General features: G+C 46.9%; 1 protein-coding gene across 1 annotated transcript in view; it reads left to right on the top strand.

The window, feature by feature from the left end:
* KCNJ9 (potassium inwardly rectifying channel subfamily J member 9) overlaps positions 1-25,195 on the top strand; it is a 264,497-nt gene that overhangs the window by 152,891 nt on the left and 86,411 nt on the right. The window contains exon 2 of the mRNA XM_069635442.1: positions 423-1,393. Coding sequence (XP_069491543.1) covers positions 466-1,393 — 928 coding nt within the window. The 5' untranslated portion in view covers positions 423-465. The remainder of the gene's footprint in view (positions 1-422; positions 1,394-25,195) is intronic.

The following is a 25,195-nucleotide window of genomic DNA, read 5'->3' as shown; positions in this document are numbered from 1 at the left end:
TGCAACCGACGTGTTGACAGTAATAATCATGACTTGGAAGATGAAGATATTCCAAAAGATAAGCCTGCTGAAAAAGAGCGGCAACGGTGCAGGGCTTTCAGTATACTTCTAAGCAAGCTAATACTGTGGGAATGAAGATGTTCACCGAGAGGTCACAAGGTTGACAAGAGAAGAATAGATTTACACTACACAGGTGTGTTTAGTAGAGATGGTGTTCACACATTTTTAAGGTCTGCCGATGATTCATTAACTTATGTTTTAGATAATAATTGTCTATCAGTCACTTTGTTTATGAAATAGTTGAACCTTTTACAGATTGTTAAAGCCCACTGCCAAGCAAAAAGTAAAAATAGCTATCTATCAATAAACGTCATCCTGAAAAGACTTAATTAGATATGATGTCTGTTTTCTTCTATCTACAGCCATTAAGAAGACCCGCTGGGAGAATCTTTACGGGAAGCCAAAATGGCAAAAGACAATTCTGGCTTCTCCACCATCCCTGGCAGTACCTCGGAGAGCAAGCGTCCTCTGTTCTCTCGGGAGTCCAAGCTCACAGTCCGAGCAGAAAGGAAACTCGAGAAAGCGGACAGAAAATCACGACGGAGGCAACGCTATGTGGAGAAAGATGGCCGGTGCAATGTGCAGCATGGGAACGTACGGGAGACCTACCGCTACCTCACTGACATCTTCACCACGCTGGTAGACCTCAAGTGGCGGGTCAGCCTGTTGGTTTTCATCATGGCATATGCAATCACTTGGTTGTTTTTTGGGGTTATATGGTGGTTTATTGCCTACTGCCGAGGAGACCTGGACCACCTAGAAGACCAAACCTGGACGCCATGCGTGAACAATCTCAATGGATTTGTCTCTGCCTTCCTGTTTTCTATTGAGACAGAGACAACAATAGGTTACGGACACAGGGTCATTACAGACAAGTGCCCCGAGGGGATAATCTTGCTGCTTCTTCAGGCCATCCTAGGATCGATGGTCAATGCCTTCATGGTGGGTTGTATGTTTGTCAAGATCTCCCAGCCAAATAGGAGAGCAGAGACACTGGTCTTCTCCTCACATGCCGTTGTCTCACTGCGGGATGATCGCATGTGCCTCATGTTTCGGGTAGGGGACTTGCGCCAGTCGCACATTGTGGAGGCCTCCATACGAGCTAAGCTCATCAAATCAAAGCAGACCCAGGAGGGGGAGTTCATCCCTCTCAACCAAACAGACATTAATGTTGGATTTGAGACTGGGGATGATCGTCTCTTCTTGGTCTCACCTCTCATCATCAGCCATGAGATCAATGAGCACAGCCCCTTCTGGGAAATATCTAAGCAGCAGCTCAAGAAGGACGACTTTGAAATAGTTGTAATCTTGGAAGGCATGGTGGAAGCGACAGGTAATATTCAATCTATTTATTTCTCTCTGAGCAACAAAACGTGTATAGGAGCTTAGCTTTGATTGGTAAGAGAAAGTGAATGTTTGGGAGTGAGGTTGTCGAGACATTATATGATGGTCACAGCAATTATACCAGATAGAATACACAAGAGTCTACAGAGTGTTCATTGCATTCACTGTTCAAAACACATGGGCTGTAGGCAATAGTGGAGACACGAGGACTCTTCCAGTCGGAAGAGCAGGTGTTTGGGAGCTACTTGCAAGGTGTTAAAGATGGTGGCAGGCATTCGATTAGGTGGAACTTTCCAATGCCCGGGTGACAGGAAGGATAATTATCCATCCCTTGAGACGATTCTGGGTTTGATAATACAAGATGCAGCCTTTTCAGTTTAGCCAGTAAGATGAGGTAGACTTAAAACAAAAAAAAGAACCAGAATCCGAGGCCCTACTCTACATGAAAAGCAAACAGGAAGCTAAACTAAGTTACATGGTTACCTAAGATTTTAAAATGTTGTATGTGCTAGAGGTGTAATTTGATGGATAGCACTTCAGATGTATTGAAAGAGAAACGCTGCGGTGCTGGGAGCTCTCAAATCCAGATGTTCTTTTACTATTGAGTCCATGGCTGTTCGTAAGGTTGACATTTTTTATCAACATTAAGATCACACTGTATCCACGGTAAAATCCAACGAAATTATACAACTTTATAATGTTCTGAATATTTTTTTGCTTTTGGTCTCTGTATTTGCCGGAATGTGGAATGAGGCAGTACTAACATTGCCCACCTGCATCAATCTAGCGCAGTTATTTTGGCATGCGGTATCCCTGCCATCAGGATCTCACACGCAGAGACGAGCTCTGGAACTGGCTGTACAGAGCTGAGGATGGAGGCTCGGAGAACCATTATGAGGCCTCATCTTGTGCGATGAGTCGGTAGAAATCATTATTTCTTAGAGGACAGAAAGGTTGAGGAACAATAGGCGTTCAAGCTTGATGGATGCCATGCTCAGAAGTACAGTCTTGGAGGACACAATCATTCTCTGGGTGTGTTGTTTTCCATGGAGGCAGACATATTGCATTCTGATGGGAAGAGAGCCTACGTTCTGAATGCTGTTGTCTTTACAGAATTCATAGAGGCAACCTCTCCTTGATGTGTAATGCTTTGGATGACTGAACCTCACCTGTGCTCATGGGTAAACATATTTGTGAAAACTCTGAATCAGCAGAATATTATCTGATTCATCCTAAAGACCTGTTGATTCATCCTGGGGTAACATGTCGACTTCATCGCTGGTGGGCGCAAGATAGTTCATGTGAGCTCGACCTCTAGGCTATGCAATCTTGTAATCAGTCTGGAGAAGCTGTTCAGAGAGACCAGAGGTTGCTTTCGAGGCTCGTGTAAGGATGAAATATATATAAAATTAGGTTAGACCTAGAAGTAGAGAATAATTAGAATAAGATCTACATAGTTAAAATTAAAATTGAATTAGATTATAAGTCAGTGTATGACAGTGGTTTTCAACTTGTATGACTTTGCTGTGGGAAGAGTGACACACACATAACAGGCTTTTTGAGGGCATTGAAAATCACAGTAATTGGATTAAGTGGTTATACGCAACACATGTTTTGTTGGGGCGTGGGAGAAGAACATCACAATAACAGGCTTAAGTGTTATACACAATAGTATACACAGGATTGTTATGGTGGCTTCTCAGAGAATCACTGTGGGTAGTTAAGTTTTATACACAACATCCATATATTTTTAGTTAAAGGGGCAGACAATCTCAGGTAGTGTCAGTTTGATCAGTGTGAAAAAAACATATGATTGGAAAAATCCCAGTCACTGGATAGAGCGTGACATACTGTCATGGAACACTACCTAGGGAGATGATTAGGCAGTGGCTGGGTCCTGGTGTTTCTAGTACTGCTTGCCCCCACATTCTAGCTGCGTGGAGCTTTACCTTAGGAGGCAGCACTTGGAGGCCTCAGGTAAAGTGGGTGCTCTGTGGGACATGCAGCTTCTCCAAAGCTGCCATGGGCTCACCATTCAAGATCTTTGTTGTTGGGCAGGAGGGCCCATAATGTCATCTGAGTCAGCTTCTCCAATCCTGAAGTAGCCAAATAGCTGCCCAATGTAATACGACCATTCCCATGCCATTGGAGCACTACCTCAATCCAATATTGCTACCCCCATGGCCCACTCGTGACCTAGTCTGATTCAAGATAGCCTCTTGCTGCCTTTCTCTTCCAGGTCATCATAGGACTCGATCAGGCCATGCAAGTAAATGAGTGGCTTCCTCTTTTTCTGAGTGCTTAAACTCTCGGGGTGCCTTTGCTGTTATCCTGCCAATTGCCCCCTGCTTTATATCACATGCACGTGTTGTTATGTGTGATCCCTAGTTCCTTTATTCATCATCATCCTCTTTATTTCGGTTGACAGGCCATAAATGTACATGCAAAATGTAAAAAACAAGTATCATATAAATAATAACGCATCATGAGAATCAATAAATAGAGATACAAATCCTTTTAAAACTGTACATCATACCAGACATTTAAAACGGTGGATGACCTCTTCAACTTCATAGTTTGTATGCACTCACTTTACAAGCGCCTTTAAGGTGAAACAACGTACCATATAGTCTCACAAAGGCTCATTGCATTGTTTGAGATCACTTGGAGTGGTATATCCAGTATAGCACAACCTCTTTCTCGTGTGGCTAGCTACCTTTTGGTGTATTATTTTGAAGTGTCTCTCTCCTGTGCCAAGCCTCTTCCACGTGCGTGGATACCACATCCCAAATGTCGATTGAATCAGGCTTTAGGCAGATTTCCTCTGCTCCTATCAATGATTGTATGCCCTTGTTTTTGAGGCAGAGTCAGATTCCTCCCGGGGATATCTACATACTGAAGACACACGAATAGAAAATGCTGCAGTGTTTTGCATTTATTCTGGCAGCAAAGGGCAACAGTCAACTCCACGCTCCTTTCATCTAGCCCTAGCAGTGGCTGGGGGCAAGGTGGCCAAGCGCAGTTTAAGATAGAGTGCTATAGGCCTTGGTCTCACGATGATGCAAAGGTAGGTTTCCATTAAGCAGATGTTTTTCAGAGACAAGTATTTAATCCCATGGACAAATAAAGACACTTGGTTATCAATGTCTCATGTTAGAATCTACAAATGCATTCATCAGTACCTACTTAGTTGAGACTGTTATAGTGTCAGGGTTACATCATTTCAGGTAATGAAAGATGTGCCTGAACCGAGGGACTCTAAGTGCACTTTGACTACTAAGGAGATCTTTGAGAGCTGCTCTATATTTCTCCAGTGGGGCGTATGACCATATCCAGACCCAATAAAGTAAGGGTCTAATAATACTTTGGTCATTGTTAGGGATAAGTCCCAACTCCATGTAGACTGGGATATTTGGGGTACTTCGCAGTACCCATAATAGTTTCTTTAGGGATTTGGTTTCAGCTACTGCCAAAGCTGGAGTTTTGCTGTGGCCCCTTAGCTCTCCTCCGAATGCACCATATAGAGCAGCTGAGATGGCCTGAGCGTGATAAACTTGTATAGATGGTTTGGAGAGATTTTTCCCGAAATAGTTTTAAAAACTCAGTATACCATTGCATTTTCTCTCAAGCAAATGTTTTACCTTTTCTGTGTGTTTTACCCATTTCACATCTCTTGAGAGCCTAATACCCAGGTAGCCAAAGTATGAGACCTCTTCAATTATCTCGTTATTAATCTGGAGGTTAACCCTGCACAAAGGGCCTTTTTTTTACCACAGCTCATTGTCCTGGTCTTTGCACTGTTGATCTCTAAGCCGTACCTGGCACAGAAACCAACACAGTGATTAACACTTTGGGGAGTCCGGATGGCGTTCGTGAGATGATGACCAGGTTATTGGTGAAAAAGAGAATGCCAATCTTCTCGCCCCCCAGGCGAGGTACCTCACAATTGTTGATAGGTAGGTTGTGTGGTAGGCTGTCAAACAGTACATTGAAAAGTGTTGGGGCTTGTATACAGCTCTGCCTCACGCCTTTCTCTACTGGAAAAGCATTAGAGGTTTCACCGTCCAGCCCCCATCTAACCTTGGCAGTTGAATTACAATAAAGGTCCATGATGGCTTTTAACAATGGTGGGGGGATATTTTTGATCTGGAGTGCTTGCCAGAGCACTGTTCTTGGAATGCTGTCAAAAGATGCTTTTAGATCTACAAAGAACAGGTGTATCTTCCCTCTCCTAATTCCTAAACACATGGTCGCTGGTGCTCACTCCTTTACTAAAGCCAGCTTGTAGGTGGCTTATGGAATTTTTATTATTTACCCATTCTTCCAATTTAATCTAGAGGACTTTGCCATAAAATGTGCTGCCTGAGTGCAAGAGGGAAAATGGAGGATAACTATATGCAGTGCTATGGTCCTCCTTTCTAATGATAGGCACAATCTCGGCGTGGTGCCATGATTCCAGTGTCATGCCTGTTGTTAAAATGGCCATAAATACGCACCAAAGATTTGGAGCCCATACTGTTCATGAACAAATCCACTGGGATATGGTTGGGTCCTGGGGCTTTCCCCCTGGATTGTTTTGTAATGGCCAATGCCACTTCTGATAGAGTTATAACCAGAGGAGATGTGTCCATTCAACCATGACCCACTTCCTGTGCTACCTCTTTCAAATTCTGAAATTCTGTCCTATTCTCCTCATATAGTGTGTACAAATGGGGTAAACCAGGCATTTTCTGTTACCGCTCCATGGAGGGATTCTTATTTTTCTTGCTTTCCTGCACTGATCGGTTGCCAAAAGGTGTTTGAATCTTTCTCGTTGACAGCCTTTATGCGACTTTCCCAGGTTTCTAATGATTTCAACCTCTTCTTTTCTTTCAGTGGAGATTTATACTCACTTCTCTTTTTTGGGTGGCCTACATAGTGGCATTTCTTTGCTTCAAGGGGGGGGGCCCAGGCTTACATCAGCCTTCCAACACTCACCATCAAGCAAGCCCTCCCTTGTCATTAAGTGATGCAGCACTGCTTTAACAGATCCTGTGAAGTAGGGTGCTAAGGTTCTGGAGAGTGCATTGAGGGGACTGATTATAGGCTCATGGTCAAAATGTTTCCTCTCCCCGAGGAATTCTAGTTTTGGCAGAAAGGAATTGTAGATATTTGGGAGACTTGTATCTCCTGTAAGGGTGCAGAAGGATGAGAGTTACACACAGGCAGTGGTCGCAGTGTATAAATAAAAGTAGTGGAACTAGTGCCCTGCTGGCCTGCCCCGCTACCCACAAACCCCATTGCCACGCCCCCTCCAACACACAATACAAACCCCCCAAACACATGCACCTGCTGTTTAAGGGACTATTCAGTGCAGTGCACTGAAGTGCAAGTTTCAACTGCTTCCTACATTTATTTTTAAAACAAAACCATTCCGCAATGCTTTCTTTTGAACATTCTCTCACCAGCCTTCCCACCCACAGTTCCTACAGTGAGGACGTGACCCTTTGGTGAGTCCTTCACCTGTTTTGCCTTCATAAAAACAACTAGAACATGTATGCATGTTCTCTTGAGGACTCTTCATTGCTCTGCATGTCCTCCTTATCCCAGTACCACCTAGGGAGGTCTTCCTACAGTCACCCCTACTCTTCCTCGTCCCAGTTAGCCCTGGATTATTAATGCTACAGAAACAAATGGAAGTATGAGCTGAGTGAAGGTATGGGGGTATGGTTAGAAGGTGGGTGGAGGTGATGGAGGGTTGGCATACCACGTTTCCCTTGGTTGGTGGTCCTTGTCCCTCGAAGGGGAGTCTCTCCCCATGGGGTCCTCCTGCTAGGTACCACCCCCAGGGGGACTATTAGGTAGCAGCCTCACCTCCCTGGCCTTTTGGAGAAGTGACATCATCCAAGGATTCATCACACTCCCCATTTTAATCTTTTCCTATTATTAGAGGGTAAATCAATATATGCGATCTTACTTGCATTGCCAAACACAGAATTTACCTGAATTGCCAAGCAGAGTATTCCATAGTCACTTGCCTTTCTTTGGGGATTTCCATTGTTCTGATATGCCTTCAACTAGGAAGGCCAATAAGAATGTAATTGAGATGGCTGCATTTATTATCGCTAAATAATGTTGGCTGTGAAGGGATAAAGGAATGAACGCAACTTTTGCACACTCACATTGCCATTCTGAAGAGCAATTGTGCTGACCGGGTTGCATATTTATAGTATTTTTTATAACCGGGAGATGTGTACTTGGGGATGTTCCAAATATTATCCTTATGCTCCTTGAGCTCCACCAGATCATAGTCTGGCTCCAATTGTAGATTCATATTGCCTGCAATAATCAAAAAGGGTTTCGTTTTTGCTCTTTTGCTCCAGTCTTTCGACAAGGTTTTCCAGTTTTCCAAGGGTATCCATACCGTTTATACCCGACAGTCTTTTATAAATGTTGCATATGAGCATACTTACTTCTCCAGCGAGTTTTATTAATAGCCCTTGGAGGCCAGTTGAGTTACTTGTTAGGCAATGAACCTGTGCATTTAAATTGGTCATTATCCAAATGCCTAATCCCCCACTAGGTCTCCCCATCTTACTTTTTGGCCATATCGCTGGTACCATGAAGTTCATGTACCCTCAATATTTACATTTGTAATGGTTACATTTACCCTCAATGATATATAAACCCATGTTTCCTGGAAACAAACTATGTCAAAACCTCTTATCCAAGCGAGCCATTCAATATCAGCTAAATGTTTGTGTAGGCCAGCAATGTTCCAAGAAGCTAATTTAAGGTCTGGGTCGATAGTGTCAGCGGTGTACATTATTATGTCTGAAAGTGATGGGTTTAACAAGCGGGGGGTGGGCAAGCTACAGGGGAGAGTAGTAGAGTGCGGTGACCAATTGCCCCCACAGCAAAAGTGTTTAATGTATTTGTTGCCACATCTCTGCGAGATATCAACAAATCAGACAGTTTGCTTCTCAATTCGATACATGGGCCTGGGGTGGAGGCGGGAGCATGCAGAAATCAATTAACATTAGGTCAGATCTGGGCCGGTCATTACTAAACTGAATTTTGACATAATCAAGGCCGTCTCTTTGGGGAGAGTGATGTCGGGAGGCGTTGAATATGTCATCTCTAATAATAGAGAGGCAATGTTTTTGTGTCGGATCCAGTGAATAAATGTATTCACTAGGTTGACCTTACCTTCAAATTTCCCTTTCTCGAGTCTAGGCACATAAACCATGTAGAGTACCATATTTTCCTTTGGGTTGGATCGAACTCTGACCTCCAAAGGGCATTGATCACGCCATGTACAGCTGCATTGAATCTGAAGTGTGGAATGGTTTACCTTATCCTCCACTGGGGCTGGAAGCTCACGTGTTACTAAATTTAGGTGGTGCTGGATGTAATCTTGCATGATTCCTAATGATCTGTTCTATTGCTTTCTGATGGGATGCTAGGTCCCGCGTTTCCTCCAAAGGCTGATTTGATGGATTTTAGGGATCTATGTGATTCTTACGACGGACGAAAATGCTGACTTTTTTAAAAAACCCTTTACACCATATATATATGCAGGGGGAGACACCCCTCAACCTCCCCATATTCATATTATACTCTACCCCCCCCACGTATATATGTGGTGTAAGGGGGGTTAAAAAAAAGTCTGCATTTTCAGCCGTCGCAATTCCCAGGTCGACATTTTTGTACGATTCTGATTTTAGTGTACACACATTTTCATCAATCACAGCTAATTTTGAATTAATGATAGTACCCTCCACTTTTAGCTCTTGGACCAGTTTCTGTAAAATAGTACATTTCTGAGCCATATAATGACAATTCTGGCAAGGAGTAAAGTCGCCTTTGGACAAAGTCATAGAAGGTACGTTTGTTAATCCCTTTTTATTACCAGTTAACTTTCGGACTTTCTTTCTTGCACCTAAGGGTTTACACATTGGCACACCATGTGAACTGAGAACTGGAATACTGATAATGTGGGAGGTTGTGGAGGAGGGAGAAAAAGATTAGCTGTTGTAAAAACATCATTAATTACACAAGGAGGGGAGATATAAGGAGAGGGAGGGGAGATACAGGAGCTATCGCTTATTTTAACTAGATTGGGACCCGATTGGGAAAGGCTATTTTTTGTGTCCACTGTACTTGTCCCTGGTGGTTTAATGTGCATTTCCACCGGGGTAGGTAAAGTTACAACCACCCATCTGATTTTCAACCCGAGTGCTTGCTATGGGATTACAATCAAAACCACGTTTTTTTGTGATCTGATGCATGGTTGGTTTAGCATTAAGAAATGAGTTGCTTTGTTGGAGTCTCCCATTGTTCATCACTTATCTAGAAATTCCTCAATTTCATTGATCAGTATATTCATTGCTGTAATTGGGGCAATTAAGCCTGGTGTTCTTTTGGTGCCATGGACTGGGGAAATTGGTGTTGTCATGAGCATGGTGGGTGGGCACAGCTATTGTTCACTTATGTCATTAAATGAATATGTGAAGTTGTCCTTTTGAAAGAATGGGGTGCAAACCCAATATGCAGCACCTCTGTGTCCGGCTCACAAATTAATCAAGAAGGAAAATGACCATGGGTCTCTAGCCTTCGGTGTGGGCTGCACACCACAATCTCCAGTCTGTGGCTTAAATATCATTTGCGTTCATTGTCATTATCTTCTTAATAAATCTTTGTAATCAAATATACAGACAAATGTTTTGTGTTTGGCAGCTGTAGGCTTAGAATGTATTAATTAAATGTATACGCAGATGCACCCATCGCTGATGCATTTCGGACTAAACAGTCCTTCTTCAGAGCGTTAACATGACATCTTGATTATGTCTATCAAATAGTAGACGCTGTTTCACATCCCCAAGAGAAGTAATAGTTACAATACCCCACATTTTCAAATCAATGAAATATGTCCATCACTGATACATAGTTACAAATGACAAGTTGGTTTCAGCCAGCATTGCGTAAGTCACCATGATTCATGTCAACATTGTTTGATATATACATCATGCAAACATAATATAAGAGTCAATTGTGTCGGTGTGTTTTGAGCCACAAGACGCACAAAATGATTAACATGTAAGGAATACATAAAATGGTAAAATAACTACCAGCCGTCGGCATCTGTCATTCAAAACGGTTATCTACATTGAATCTTCGCTCCTACCATTGAGTGTATTCGTATGCTCCTATGCAATGCCTGATTCCGCTCCACGACGCTACAAAATGGGTGTCCTGGAACCAGGTAGTTATAGTCAACAAAGTATTGCTATGGCAGTGTTGTCTGAGGAATACATCCATAGTTAAGCGGCACCTAGAGTGCGCAATAGAATATGGTGTTTAAACTGTTGACCATCTTGAAATAAACTATTAAACTAGGCATACTTATCAGTTTCTTATATAAATCGGTATGGCTAAACCTCACGAGAGTTAGTAGTGTGTTTTTTCAGTTGATGGAGGTTGTCTTGATTATTATCAATAAATAGTTTCTAGAGGGTCGAGATCTAAAACATGGAACTAGTACGTCTAACCTATGTAAAATGGATATACTTCTCTAAAGCATCTGTAGGATATGCATTGGTATACGTTGAGCATATATATTTTTATCCTCAATGACATAGCTTCTGGAAACAACAATGTTGTGTATATAATAACAGAAGTCGTATGATGACACTTCTGAAAGACAACAGTCCGGTGCACATAACCATATTATTAGGTCAACGTGGGCATTAGGTATTTACACTGAAGACAGTATTCTCATCATGTTATCATGTTTTAATTGGCATCCCCTTCATTTAGTCATGTCATCTCTTCAAATGCATTTTGTGACCAAATAAGCAGTAATTATTAATTCCAAGGACTTACAGTGTTTAGAGACCCTTATAAAAGTAATGATTACTTTGCATTTACACAGGACTTTCAATGTTAAAAGAGCAATTACAAAAAGCAGTTGAGATCCCACTCTTCATTCATCCCATTTGGTGTTAATGTGTCTAGTTGGTCGATCCAATGTGCTTTGCGGTGTGCTCTTCTTTTCTTGATATCTTCTTTGTGACCCCTTGTTTTGATAATCTCCAGTACCTGAAATCTCAGGTGTGTTATACTATGACATTTTTCTTGGAATTGTCTGGCCACTGCAGAGGTCATGTTAAGGTACCTAATGCAGGATTGGTGTTCATTAATCCTAATTCAAATCTTTCTCACGATTCGTCCTACATAATAAATCCCACAAGGGCATTTTATGCAGTAAACCACATTTTCTGTCATGCAAGTTGTAAATTGTTTTCGTTTATATTTTTCTCAAAGTTATTGCATTTTCCACAATTCAATCATGGGTAAGTACCCTGTTGTTTATGTTTCACTATGGTCTGTTCTCAACCTCTTGTTTTCACCAGCATATTCCTCAAATTGTTACTTCTTTGATAGGCAAACACTGGAGGATTCGGGAATAGGTTTCTCGTACACCCATCACTGGTCAGTATGTTCCAGTGTTTGTAGATACTTCTTTTAATTTGTTGACTTTGTGTGGAGAATTTAGACACGAATGTGGTCCCTGGAGCTTCACGCTTGATCTTCTTCTGTTGTTGGTCTTCACATTTTGATATCCTTGTTTTATTGCGTGCTGTCAGTAGATCTTCTTCCGGATATCCTCTTTCTCGTAATTTGTTTTTTAGTTTTGCCACATCTTCTTTGCTTTCAATGGGATCGCTAACAATCCTTTTAATTTGCAACATGTGCCCATGGGTTACATTTTTCAAGGTATTGGGTGTGTGGAAGCTCAATCTGTGGAGCAGGTTGTTTCTGTCAGTAGGTTTCTTGAATAGAGTTGTGAATATCTTCAGTTCTTGTACTCTAATTTGTACATCTATATAATGTACATCAGGGTTCCAAATTTCTGCCGTAAATTATATCCTTTGGTCAATGTTGTTGATATATCCAGAAGGTCATTGAGTATTTCTCGGTTTTCGTGCCAAACCCAAAAATGTCATCGATGTATCTCACCCATGTTTTGATATACTGTTGTCAACATGAATGTTCAAGGATGTGTGTTGTTTCAAATCTGTACATGAAAATGTTTGCATATGATGGTGCCATGGTGGCTCCATTAGTTTCCCTGATGTTTGTAGATAAAAGGTGTTCTCATATTCGAAGTAGGAGTTCAGTGAAATTAAATTTAAAAGTACCATAATGAACTCATTGGGTGCTCCTATTGTTTCTTGTTGTAGCAGTAGCCATTCAACTGCTTCCTGTCCTTTATCATGTGGGATGCTAGTATACAAACTCCTGACATCTATGGTGAAGAAAATGTCTTCCTCAGTCAGTTGGATCTGGTGCAGTGTAAGTAGAAAGTGTGTGCTGTCCTTGATATAGGTAGACGTTTTCTGTATGATGGGTTGTAAAAAATAGTCTATCTACGTCACAAGTGGTTGTACAATTCCTCCAGTGGCAGCTATAATTGGTCTTCCTGGTGATTTATGCATGTCTTTGTGTATCTTTGGGAGGAGGTAAAAGGCAGTATTTGGGGATACAGAGTATATAGAAATGTTCTGTTTGTGTGAGAAATCCATTCGATCTCTTCTGCTGTATTTAAGATATTTTCTAGATCTGCCTGTATTTCTGTGGTAGGGACATGGTCTAAGCATGCATAGATATTCGTATTGCTCAATTGCCATTCGCATTCGATTCTGTAGTCTTCTGTGTTAAACACAATAGCTCCTCCTTCGAAATTTGTGTTGTCGCCATTTGGTTGGATAAACCTGACACCCTTCTATGTCACAGCAATAATGCTTCAACTAGAAGTGTAGTATATCAAAATTAAATACAGTCAGCTTGCATTCAATTTAGGTGCACCATTAACGAAATACAGGGAAAGATTTTTCAGCTGTAAAAACTCAGTTAGGAACGTTGTGTTGACTTGGGGGTTACCATAGTCTACCCCCACTCCCAGTGCCCCAAATCCAAGATATCATTTGAATGGCCTGGAATTTCTGGAAACAGAGTGGGAAACCAAAAACCTTAAAGTTCAGCAGGTGCCATTTTCCACACCCTTTTCAAAAGGAAATTCTAACAAATAGCACAAGAAGGAACAGCTTTAGGTTTTGTCTACAAAAAAACATGGAGAAATTCCCAAATTGCTTAAGGGGCTGCCTCAGTCCGTCTCGCCTCCTTCCCTGGATCTGATATTTTTAAATCGTTGGGTGTCATGAAATAATCCAAAGTAAGCAAAAAAAGAAAAGAAAGAAATGCAAGTAGTCAAACAGCCACAGAAATGCATTACTCCTTGCACCAGAAAGACTGCAGAACAAGCTGAGGTGGAAGTTGATAGTCTCTTGTTTTACATCTTGTCCTATACTGCTAAAAAATGGTATGAGCATTTAAACAATGTCTTATAGATGACGATGAGAAAGTCACAGGCTCACTGGTATCATGCATGAGCCACAAGTGCTTAATTTTTAAAAGCAACAATTTCCGGCAAAGCGCATGTTACAAAGAAAAGGACTATTTTCAGAAAAGTGTAAGAAACAGCTCGCCATAAACAAGGCTACATGACGTCACAGCAGCCAGCTGCAAGCAGAAGGGTCCTAAATAATCCACAACGCCAGTTCCACCTACCACGGCTCTAGAAAGCCGCACTCAATGACGGCACAGGTCTAGTCGGGAATATGAGTCATCTAGCTGGCTTCTTTAGTCTCAACATGAGATCGTAGATGGCAGGTTCACGAACCCCCGAACAGGCAGTCATGCACAGGCAGGAACAGCAGTGCAGCACCCTTAGCTGCAGCCGTCTTCGCCGCAAGAGTAGCCCGACAGATCTTTTATGGCGCTTCCTCTTCCTGACCGGAGCAGGGGCTGGACCTCAAGGTTGCCGAACCCAGCAAATTCAAGTGAATTGGTGCAGGAACAGCAGCGAAGTGCCCAAAGCTGCTGTGGGATTCGCTGCAAGGGAGGCCGGACAGATATTTTATGCTGTTTCCACTTCCTCTTCCTGACCAGGGCAGGGGGCGAGACCTCCAGGTTGCCAAAACCAGCAAATTCAAAAGGCCTGGCGCGGGAGCGGTAACAGCAGTGAAGCGGCCCTTAGCTGCAGCGCGCTTCCTTTATACATTTTTCCTTTGGCCATCATCCTTGGTTTGATAGTTTTTTGTGGCCATCCTCTCATTATCTCAGACCACCACTGCACGACCATTTTGTAGTACCAGTTGAGGTCCAGGCCTTATTAGCAGCCCAGGTAAATAGAAACAGGAAACATCCCCATCCAACCTACCATTGACATTCACAAATGCCTTTTGGTTGAAGTAGCTGAAAATAGCATCTACCTGTGTGTAACCCATGATTCTTTTATGAGATAAGAGAAATCACAGTGACTGGCATGAGTGTGGTAGGTAAGAGGCAATCGCATGTGAAACATTTGATTTTTCGGAAACCAGACAAAGATCACAGTGAAAAGCTCAAGTGGAGTGTGATTATATCCACTGAATACAACTGTTTCAGACAAGTGATTTTATGGGGGAGTTAGCAGAAAATCACTAAAATGTTCTTGAGCGTGAGACACACATAACATCATTTGAATCAGACAGCTGTGATGCTTGTTAATTCTTTCCTACAAAAAGGGAAGAAAAAAGAAAAAAGCAGATAGAAAAATATCAAATCAAAAACGAGCAACTGAAACAAAAAGACAGCAGTTCTATAGCAACAGTTAAATTGGTGGTTTACAAGATTTGTTTAATTCATCTGAAAATACCCCCCTTTCACCATATTGCCTCAAATGTTTGATCTTGGCCTTGTCTATTATACATCTACCAGGTGTATCATACACCGAGATAGATCTCAATCGCTCACACTCACCCCCTCTTTCTGTGTCTCATGCAATGTCATGTGTACCATTACAACCCCAGCTGTTTCTGACAGCTGTGTGAGCAGGGGAAAAATAGATATTTGATGGATAGGGGACATTTGTGTTTTTTGCAAAAGCAGCTGTTAAAACAAAGCAGCAGTTATTTAAGCAACAGAACCCGAAGAGGGGACATTACCAGTAGGGTAATGCCCCTGGGGCAATAGTAAGAAGCCTGAGCGAACGGAAGGCTTTAAAGTAGCACCAGGGGCATTACCTGGCTGGTAATGCCCCCCCCCCCGAAGGTTCAATTGTTATTAGTAACCCAGCATGTCACACTGGGGAACTAATAGCATTTTCTCTCAGGTTGGGAAATGGCTTTGGAACCGTTTCTCAACTCGAGAAATAAAAGGAAAAGAAATGGACGCCAGGGAGAAGGGACTACGTGTAGTGCCTCCTGCCTTTTCAGGGTGGCCATTGAAAACCAAGTAAACAAAAAATATGGAAGGAACGGGGAGAAGGGACTACATGTAATCCCTCTTCCCTTTCCATGATGGCCAGGACGTGGACACATCAGCCCCACAAAGACTTTGTCGGGCTGGTAACAACCCGATGAGGGACAATGAGCTTGCTTGTTACAAGCTGATTGACCCTCGCTGGGTACTAATTATTTGATAACCTTTTTAAAACTTTAGAATGTGAATTTCTAAGCATTACTTCCAGTATATAATTTAGTCATAATAAGAATGTTACACTTGCGTTACTGAGCAAAGCACATCAAAATCTAGAATAACCTTTTCTGATAGATGGTTATGATTTCAAGATGGAAAGCCTGCTAGGCTCCAGTTGTACTCTTTCAAAATACCCCTATGAGAAAGCCAACACGCCAGCTATGAGGGTTCCTGCTTTGTATAAAATCAAGGAGCATTTTGAAAAAATAAAAATGATCACAGATCTTTCTGCTTGACAAACCTGCCTGTGATAATGGGTTGTATGCTCGGATCATTAAATATATGATGCTCACTGAATATTGTGATCATTTGGCCGGTCATCTACCACTGTGAGGTGCATGCTCGTTTCTGATATCTGCGCGTAGCCTGCTGATGCAGGTTCAAAACCCAGCTGGGCCAAATCAGCCTTTCATCTTTCCGAGATCAATAAAAAGAGTACCACACAGTGGATAATGATATCAACTGTTATCACAGCACTGTAATGCCCTCAGGTGAGCTAGTGTTGTATACAAGTTGTTATTATTTCTTGTTTCACAACACTCACCCTAGCATTAAAATGTTTCTGGCATTGAACCATGTATACTAATTCGGACAGTCTTGGCACTTGGTTGTGAGGATAGAATGACTGCTACATCAGTGAGTCCATTGAGGTCCAAGCACCATCTGAAGATAATGGTTATTTTCCCTGTGCAGAATTCTAGCCTGGTCTCATGGTAAGGATGGATGTGCACATGCTCGTTTCCATAATCGCAGACATTGTAAGACAATGTTATACATATATAAGATTGCTTCCTTTTCTTCCTGTTTACAGAGACAATTATATGTATGTATCCATGCCCTGCCAATCACAATTGTTGTGACAGCTAACAGAGTTATAATGTAATTGTATGCATATAATCTATGGTCTTTGCAGCAGTGCTCAAGATCATGATTGCAGCACTAACTCAATACTCATACATTACTGATCTTCCTGAATCCTTAAATGAAGATAGCAATGGCAGTCTCTAAGAAATGAAAATACTTGACTGGTTCAATACAAGAGCTCTGAAAACATATAGGAACATCGATAAAAACACAGTTCTATGACATTTCACCTGCCAAATGTTCCAGTGGAAGGATATGTCCTTTTCGTCAGAGGAACCATGGTTTCTTCAAATAGTGTTCAAACATAATGCCATAACATCATGTCCAAATTGTTTGAAATCCGGGCTGCAGGGTTGACTGCAGCTTTAAATATATGCACCATATAGCGTGATTGTGGCCGAATTAGCATGCCACCAGCTCAATAGCCAGTAGAGATTGCTTAGAGTCATCTATGCAAATAAGTTGATGGTCGATATATAGGAGAATAAAGATTTTCCATAATAACTTACAAGAAAGTCTTAATTCTATTAAAGACACGGAGGCGAGCATTAAGATTCTCTTTGTTTTATTAAACATATGAATAGAAGCTCAGCAGCAAGTATTTTATGCACCTGACTGCATAACAAACGGTGCACTCAAATGGTCCATAAATGTCTCTGAAGTAACAAAAACTCAGGGGGTAATTCATAGAATCCAGCGCACAAGTGGCGCACGCAGCTGGCGCACAGTGTGCGCGTGGGAATCCCTGCGCCAGCCGTGTGCGCCAAAATCCATTTCCGCGCACAGCATATTCATGGATTCCAGCCACCAAAACCAGCCGTGGCGCACAGTGGCGCAGCGACCCTGCAGCAGCGCCAGTTACGCCCCCAAGAACGCCTCTCGCGCAGGGAAAAGCCATCAATATACCCAATCCAGCGCAAAGGGCTGCGCTAACCCTGTACCAGCACAGCAAGCGGGCTACGTGTATCACTGGGGTGCGCGGGAAGTACCTCATGCGATTGGCCCTGTGCGAGCAGGGTACGCGTATTTCAGGGGTGCGCGGGAAGTTCCACACGCGATTACATCATGGTACGTGTATTTCAGGGGTGCACAGGAATTACCACACGCGAATGGGCCCGTGCGAGCAGGGTACGCGTATCTCAGGGGTGCGCGGGAAGTTCCACACGCGATTCCATCAGGGTACGTGTATGTTGGGGTGCGCGTGAAGTTCCACACGCGATATCAGCAGGGTACGTGTATTTCAGGGTGCAGGGGAAGTTACACACGCGATTTCCTCAGGGTACGTGTATATCAGGGGTGCGCGTGAAGTTCCACACGCGATATCAGCAGGGCACGTGTATTTCAGGGTGCAGGGGAAGTTACACACGCGATTTCTGCAGGGTACGTGTATTTCAGGGGTGCGCGGGAATTTCCACACGCGATTGGGCCCGTGCGAGCAGGGTACGCGTATCTCAGGGGTGCGCGAGAAGTTCCACACGCGATTCCATCAGGGTACGTGTATTTCGGGGTGCGGGGGAAATTCCACAAGCAAAATCAGCAGGGTACGTGTATTCCAGGGGTGCGCGGGAAGTCCCACACGCAATTCCATCAGGGTACGTGTATTACAGGGGTGCGCGGGAATTTCCACACGCGACTGGGCCCGTGCGAGCAGGGGATGCGTATCTCAGGGGTGCGCAGGAAGTTCCACACGCGATTCCATCAGGGTACGTGTATTTCGGGGTGCGCGTGAAGTTCCACACGCGATATCAGCAGGGTACGTGTATTTCAGGGTGCAGGGGAAGTTACACACGCGATTTCTGCAGGGTACGTGTATTTCAGGGGTGTGCGGGAATTTCCACACGCGATTGGGCCCGTGCGAGCAGGGTACGCGTATCTCAGGGGTGCGCGGGAAGTTCCACACGCAATTCCATCAGGGTACGTGTATTTCGGGGTGCGGGGAAAGTTCCACACGCGAAATCAGCAGGGTACGTGTATTCCAGGGGTGCGCGGGAAGTCCCACACGCGATTCCATCAGGGTACGTGTATTACAGGGGTGCGTGGGAATTTCCACACGTGACTGGGCCCGTGCGAGCAGGGTAAGCGTATCTCAGGGGTGCGCGGGAAGTTCCACACGCGATTCCATCAGGGTACGTGTATTTCGGGGTGCGCGTGAAGTTCCACACGCGATATCAGCAGGGTACGTGTATTTCAGGGTGCAGGGGAAGTTACACACGCGATTTCTGCAGGGTACGTGTATTTCAGGGGTGCGCGGGAATTTCCACACGCGACTGGGCCCGTGCGAGCAGGGTACGCGTATCTCAGGGGTGCGCGGGAAGTTCCACACGCGATTCCATCAGGGTACGTGTATTTCGGGGTGCGCGTGAAGTTCCACACGCGATATCAGCAGGGTACGTGTATTTCAGGGTGCAGGGGAAGTTACACACGCGATTTCCGCAGGGTACGTGTATTTCAGGGGTGCGCGGGAATTTCCACATGCGACTGGGCCCGTGCGAGCAGGGTACGCGTATCTCAGGGGTGCGCGGGAAGTCCCACACGCGATTTCAGCAGGGTACGTGTGTTTCGGGGTGCGCGGGAAGTTCCACATGCGATTAGCCTGGGTACGTGTGTTCCGGGGTGCCGGGAACTTTCACACGCGATTGGTGGAAATCCACGTGTGTTCTATCATCACGTGCAATGAGGGAAACACCTGCGCGCGTCACGTCACAGACGCGCTCACGTGCTAAGGGCCTTTGGTCCAATGAAATCGCATATGCGTGCTGCCGTGCATGCGCGTTAAGGGCCTTTCCTCGAATTACACGCTGACGTGCAGATTTTTCACATGCCAAATCACTCCGTATCAAGCTGGCCAGGCGTAAGCACACGGAAGACCACGCTCCTGCCCAGAAGGCCGAACTACTGCCCCCCAGATCCCCGGGCACGCTCCCACCTGCCATCTGCTGCTGCCTGACTGCCTGCTGCCCACGTGCACTGCCATTTGCTGCCTGCACATCAGCCAGGGGTGCTGTTGCTGTGACCACCCCTGCTGGAACCGAAGACTCCCGACTGGGATTCCATCACTCCACAGCCCAGCCCCAGGACCCAGTTGCCCACCCACTCCTGCCTCTGGGGTTGTCATGTCGGGGCAAACACCATCTGTGACCACTGACAACCCCCGGCCAGAGAGGCAGAGGGGCACCAGCTTCAGTGCCACCGAAGTTGGTGTCCTGGTGGAGCAAGTCCTGGGGCAGTATGATGCCCTCTTCGGAAGTTCCCGCGCCGACAAGGAAGGACGGACTCGGATCTGGACTGACATCGTGACTGCCATCAATGCGGAGGGGGTGGCAGTCCGCGACTTACAACATGTCAGGAAGCGCTGGGAGGACTTCAGGTCCAGGACCCTGAACAAGGCCCGGCGCCTCTTAAAGGCAGCGGATGCCAAGGGGCGCCGGGGCCACTTGTCGGAAGAACAGGTGAGGGTCCTGGAACGCATATCCCCAGCTCTCCACGTCCAGGTCCTTGAGAAGCAGACCCGTCTGGAGTCGAGCGGTGAGTGTACATGCATCCTGATTGTGAGCAGTGCGTGTGGTGATTATTCAGTAGTGTGCAGGTTGCACATCTGTTTGTATGGGGTCGAGTATGGGTGGGGGTGTACAGGGCCGTGGGACTGACACATGCGAGGGCTGTAATGTGTGAGACATGGATGGTGCTTGTGTGTGTAGGCTTGTATGCCAAATGCAGTTGTGTGGGCACACATGTTTGGATGAATGTGTATGTAAGTAGACATGTCCGTGATGTCACGCATGTATGTTGTTTTCGGCTGCATGTATCAGCACTGTGTACATGTGCATGTGTGTGTATTTGACAAGGGTGCAACAGTGATGCAACATGGATGCATGTGACAGCGGTATGTGGAAGCCTGATTGGCAGATGTGACATGGATGCCCGTCTGAACAGTGCGACACTTGGCAGAGGTGTACACATGCATGCAAGTGTGGTGGTGTGTGTACATGTGTGGTGCACTTCCTGTGTTGCATGTGATGTCTGGCTCACCTTTGGCTGCTCATGCTGTTGTATGTGTATGGATGGTGGTGGCAGTTGCAATATGGCTGTGGTATGGCTCATGTGTGCGAGTTGTAATGACATGTGTGTTGGGGATTGTGATGACATGTCTGAGGTTTGCCAATGCCACTGATGTACAACTGTCATGTGTGTATGTGTCCATTGTACAGTGCCCTGATGCCTGTGTTTTGTTTCTCCCTGTCTGTAGCGTCAACTGATGAAGAGGGCGGAGAAGGTGCTGTGGAGCACAGCGGCGGGGATCCGACCGCCAGCCGGAGACGCAAGGCCCGGCTCCCCTCCCAGGTTGTCATCTCGTTGGGGAGTGAGGAGTCCGGTGCCGCGTCCCAGGCCGCAGCTGCCGGGGGGAGGTCCAAGAGGCGGAGGTTGGAGTTGGACTCCTCGGCAGCAGAAGGGGCAGCTGGGACCCCACAGGGCCCAACAGGGGAAGATGGCACGGAGTCATCCAGGTTGGTGGGGGGTTTGGTGGAGGAGGAGGCCGTGCAAGCACCAGAGACGGGGTCTGGAGGTGGGGATCCCACTGGTGCTAGTGGTGCAGTGCAGGACCAGGGACAGGAGGCAGCACAGGCCGCCGCGGAGGTGCCTGTGTGCAATCCTGTCCCCGATCCTGTCCCTGCATCATCTTGCACCAGCAGGGATGCCTACGTCCAGACCCGTTTTCAGGCAGGGGATGAGCTCACGTCAACTGGCCTTCCTCTGCCTGCGGACGTGGCTATCCAGGTCCGGGTTGAGCCTGTCCTGGCTGGTGTGGCGTTGCGTCAACGGGCCATGCAAGGTGACCTGCAGTCTTTTCATGGAGAGACTGCACGTCATCTCGAATGGCTCGTTGACCACGTCAGCCTGCTGGGACAGGTCACCCAGGCCGGATTACTCCGTCTGATGGGGCTTGCTCCGACCCCCTCCTCAACTGGACCCCCTACGCGCCAGTCGTCCTCTGTGCCATCTTCCCACCCATCAGTCACCTGGGTGCCCTGTGGAGCTGCCTCTGACGGTGCGGCCAGGCTGGTGGAGGAGGCATCCCTGCCACAGTCGGGAGTCGGACGTCCAGCAGGGGTGGCCACATCTACGACTGCACCCCAGCCGGCGGAGGATGTGCAGGCAGCAGGAGGCAGTGCACGGGCAGAGGCACAGCAGCAGCAGCAACGTGGTGGGAGCCATGAAGGCTCGGGGCCTTCGACATCGGAGGGGCAGGCATCGGCCGGAGGGCAGGAGGACCCAGGACAGAGAGTGTCTTCCGTGTGGCAGCGGTTGGGCCACGCCATAGATGCGGAGCGGCAGCGGATGGAAGAGGCACGGCTCACAATGGTCAGGGCGGAGAACTCCATGCGGAGGGCCCTGAGGCGGGCCGAGTGCCTCGAGGCAATCCGCAGGGGTTTGGAGGTGGAGACTTCGACGGCCCTGCGGACCCTCGGGGCCATGGAGGAGGACCGCCTCCGGGACATTGAGGAGGAGTTCGATGATGCCCTGGCCCGGAACATCCACAAGTGAGCCGTGAAACTAGCCCGTTGCCCTTGTACATAGTTTCTAGGTAGTGTTAGGTTTCATTTTTGTTTTTATTTTATTTGGATCTTTCGGACATTGGCCACATTTTTGTATATAGTTTATTTTATTAGTTAGTGTAGTTAGATAGGTTTCCTTTATTTTGTTGGGATAATGGACCCTGGATTGTTCCCATGTACATAGTTGACAGTTGGATTGTATTTTTTTTCTATTTTTAACCATGGAGCAATGGCTTTCTTTTTTATTTCCCACTGGATTTTGTTTTGTGGACATTGACTTTGGACATTACTTTGGATTTTTATTTTTGGTTTTGCTTTTTTTGACGGACATGCTTCTTTTCATTTTTGTACATTCACGTTTCTGTTTCTTCATTTTTTATTCTATTGATGTTTCCTTTAATACATATTATTTTTGGTGAACTTCAATGTGTGGTATCTCATTGGTTTCATGCATTTCATGATATGTGTTTTGAGATTCACTGACACCCATTGGGTGTATGTGAGGGAAATGTGTTTGTTTCGGAACTTGCAATTGGTGTTCTGTAATGTAATTGCAAATTATGAGTGGGTGGATGCAATACTCGGGTGGGTGTTTTGCATTTGGAGGCTGACCATAGGGACCAGGGATCAAGATTGTGATGACATGTTGGCTGGGGAACATGAGTTGCACATGGGTGGGGGTCTGCTGGCAGGTGCCCCACAGTGCTGGGGGGTGGGGGTGGTGGGAGACATGGGTGGGGGCCTGGTGGAGGCTGCCCCTGCACTGCTGGGGGGTGGGGGTGGTGGGAGACATGGGTGGGGGCCTGGTGGAGGCTGCCCCTGGTGACTGGGGGGTGGGGGTGGTGGGAGACATGGGTGGGGGCCTGGTGGAGGCTGCCCCTGCACTGCTGGGGGGTGGGGGTGGTGGGAGACATGGGTGGGGGCCTGGTGGAGGCTGCCCCTGGTGACTGGGGGGTGGGGGTGGTGGGAGACATGGGTGGGGGCCTGGTGGAGGCTGCCCCTGGTGACTGGGGAGTGGGGGTGGTGGGAGACATGGGTGGGGGCCTGGTGGAGGCTGCCCCTGGTGACTGGGGGGTGGGGGTGGTGGGAGACATGGGTGGGGGCCTGGTGGAGGCTGCCCCTGCACTGCTGGGTGGTGGTGGTGGTGGTAGACATGGGTGGGGGCCTGGTGGTGGGTGCCCCTGGGGGGTGGGAGACATGGGTGGGGGCCTGGTAGAGGCTGCTCCTCTACTGCTGGGGGGTGGGGGTGGTGGGAGACATGGGTGGGGGCCTGGTGGAGGCTGCCCCTGGTGACTGGGGGGTGGGGGTGGTGGGAGACATGGGTGGGGGCCTGGTGGAGGCTGCCCCTGCACTGCTGGGGGGTGGGGGTGGTGGGAGACATGGGTGGGGGCCTGGTGGAGGCTGCCCCTGGTGGCTGGGGGTACAGGGGGACATGGGTTGTTGGGCAGTAGTGCAAGTTGACATGTGGGTTGGCTGGTGGGCATGGCCATGGTGGATGGGGTGCCTGCATAACATGTGCTGGGTAGGCCCCTGTGGTGTGAGCCACCTGCAGGGGCCGCGGAGGGTGTAGAGGGAACACCTGGGAGGACCCACACGTGCAATTCACGTGTGCTGCTCCCCGTGCACCCCCGCAATACACGTAGCCCGCTCCCCCAGGCCCGATCGCGTGAAAAACTTCACGCGAACCCCTGAAATACGCGTAGCCCGCTCCCCCAGGGCCGATCGCGTGAAAAAGTTCACGCGAACCACTGAAATACACGTAGCCCGCTCCCCCAGGCCCGATCGCGTGAGAAACTTCACGCGAACCCCTGATATACACGTAGCCCGCTCCCCCAGGCCCGATCGCGTGAAAAAGTTCACGCGCACCCCTGAAATACACGTAGCCCGCTCCCCCAGGGCCGATCGCGTGAAAAAGTTCACGCAAACCCCTGAAATACACATAGCCCGCTCCCCCAGGCCCGATCGCGTAAGAAACTTCACGCGAACCCCTGATATACACGTAGCCCGCTCCCCCAGGCCCGATCGCGTGAGAAACTTCACGCGAACCCCTGAAATACACGTAGCCCGCTCCCCCAGGCCCGATCGCGTGAAAAAGTTCACGCGCACCCCTGAAATACACGTAGCCCGCTCCCCCAGGCCCGATCGCGTGAGAAACTTCACGCGAACCCCTGAAATACACGTAGCCCGCTCGCACAGGCCCAATTGCTGTATGTTGCCACTTTTGTAATGCGCAGGGACGCTACCGCCTGCCTTCGTGTGGCGGAGGTGTTTCGGCTTGTGCGTGTCTTTGGCTGTGCGTGGCTTTGCCCTATTCGATTCCATGAATACGTGTGGTTCGAGTGCGTGTGGGCGTTCCGTCTGCTTCCCTGCAGTACATCCCCAGTTACGCCATTATTTTCGCGCGTTGTTCCCCATTCCGCGCGTTACGCCCCGTGTCCCGCCCACTTTCTGGTGTATGCGCCGAGGTTGTGCGCTTTCACTGTGCGCGTCGCGCACGCCTTTCGGGATGTTGCAGTGACTTGTGCGCCATGCACGGGTTTGGCGCACATCCCGGGGTGTACACGCACAGGGACTTCCATGAATCGCACACGTGCGCGTGCGCCTGTTTTTTTCCGCTTGCGCCTGCTTGCGCCTGCTTGCGCCTGCTTGCGCGAAGATTTTCGGCGCAAGTTTGTTCCATGAATCGGCCCCTCAATTTCCCAGGAGGCTTAAACAGAGTTCAGAACAGGTCACCAACATGTGACACCAGTTCACAAATAGGCATTCAGCTGCTCTTCCAAATAGTCCTGAACATGAAATAACTTCCTCTT

The sequence above is a fragment of the Ambystoma mexicanum genome, chromosome 1q, assembly GCF_040938575.1.
Source record: "Ambystoma mexicanum isolate Mex_15411 chromosome 1q, UKY_AmexF1_1, whole genome shotgun sequence".
Classification (NCBI taxonomy): Eukaryota; Metazoa; Chordata; class Amphibia; order Caudata; family Ambystomatidae; genus Ambystoma; species Ambystoma mexicanum.
Note: the sequence above shows the minus strand (reverse complement) of the source record. Positions and strands in the feature narration are given on the sequence as shown.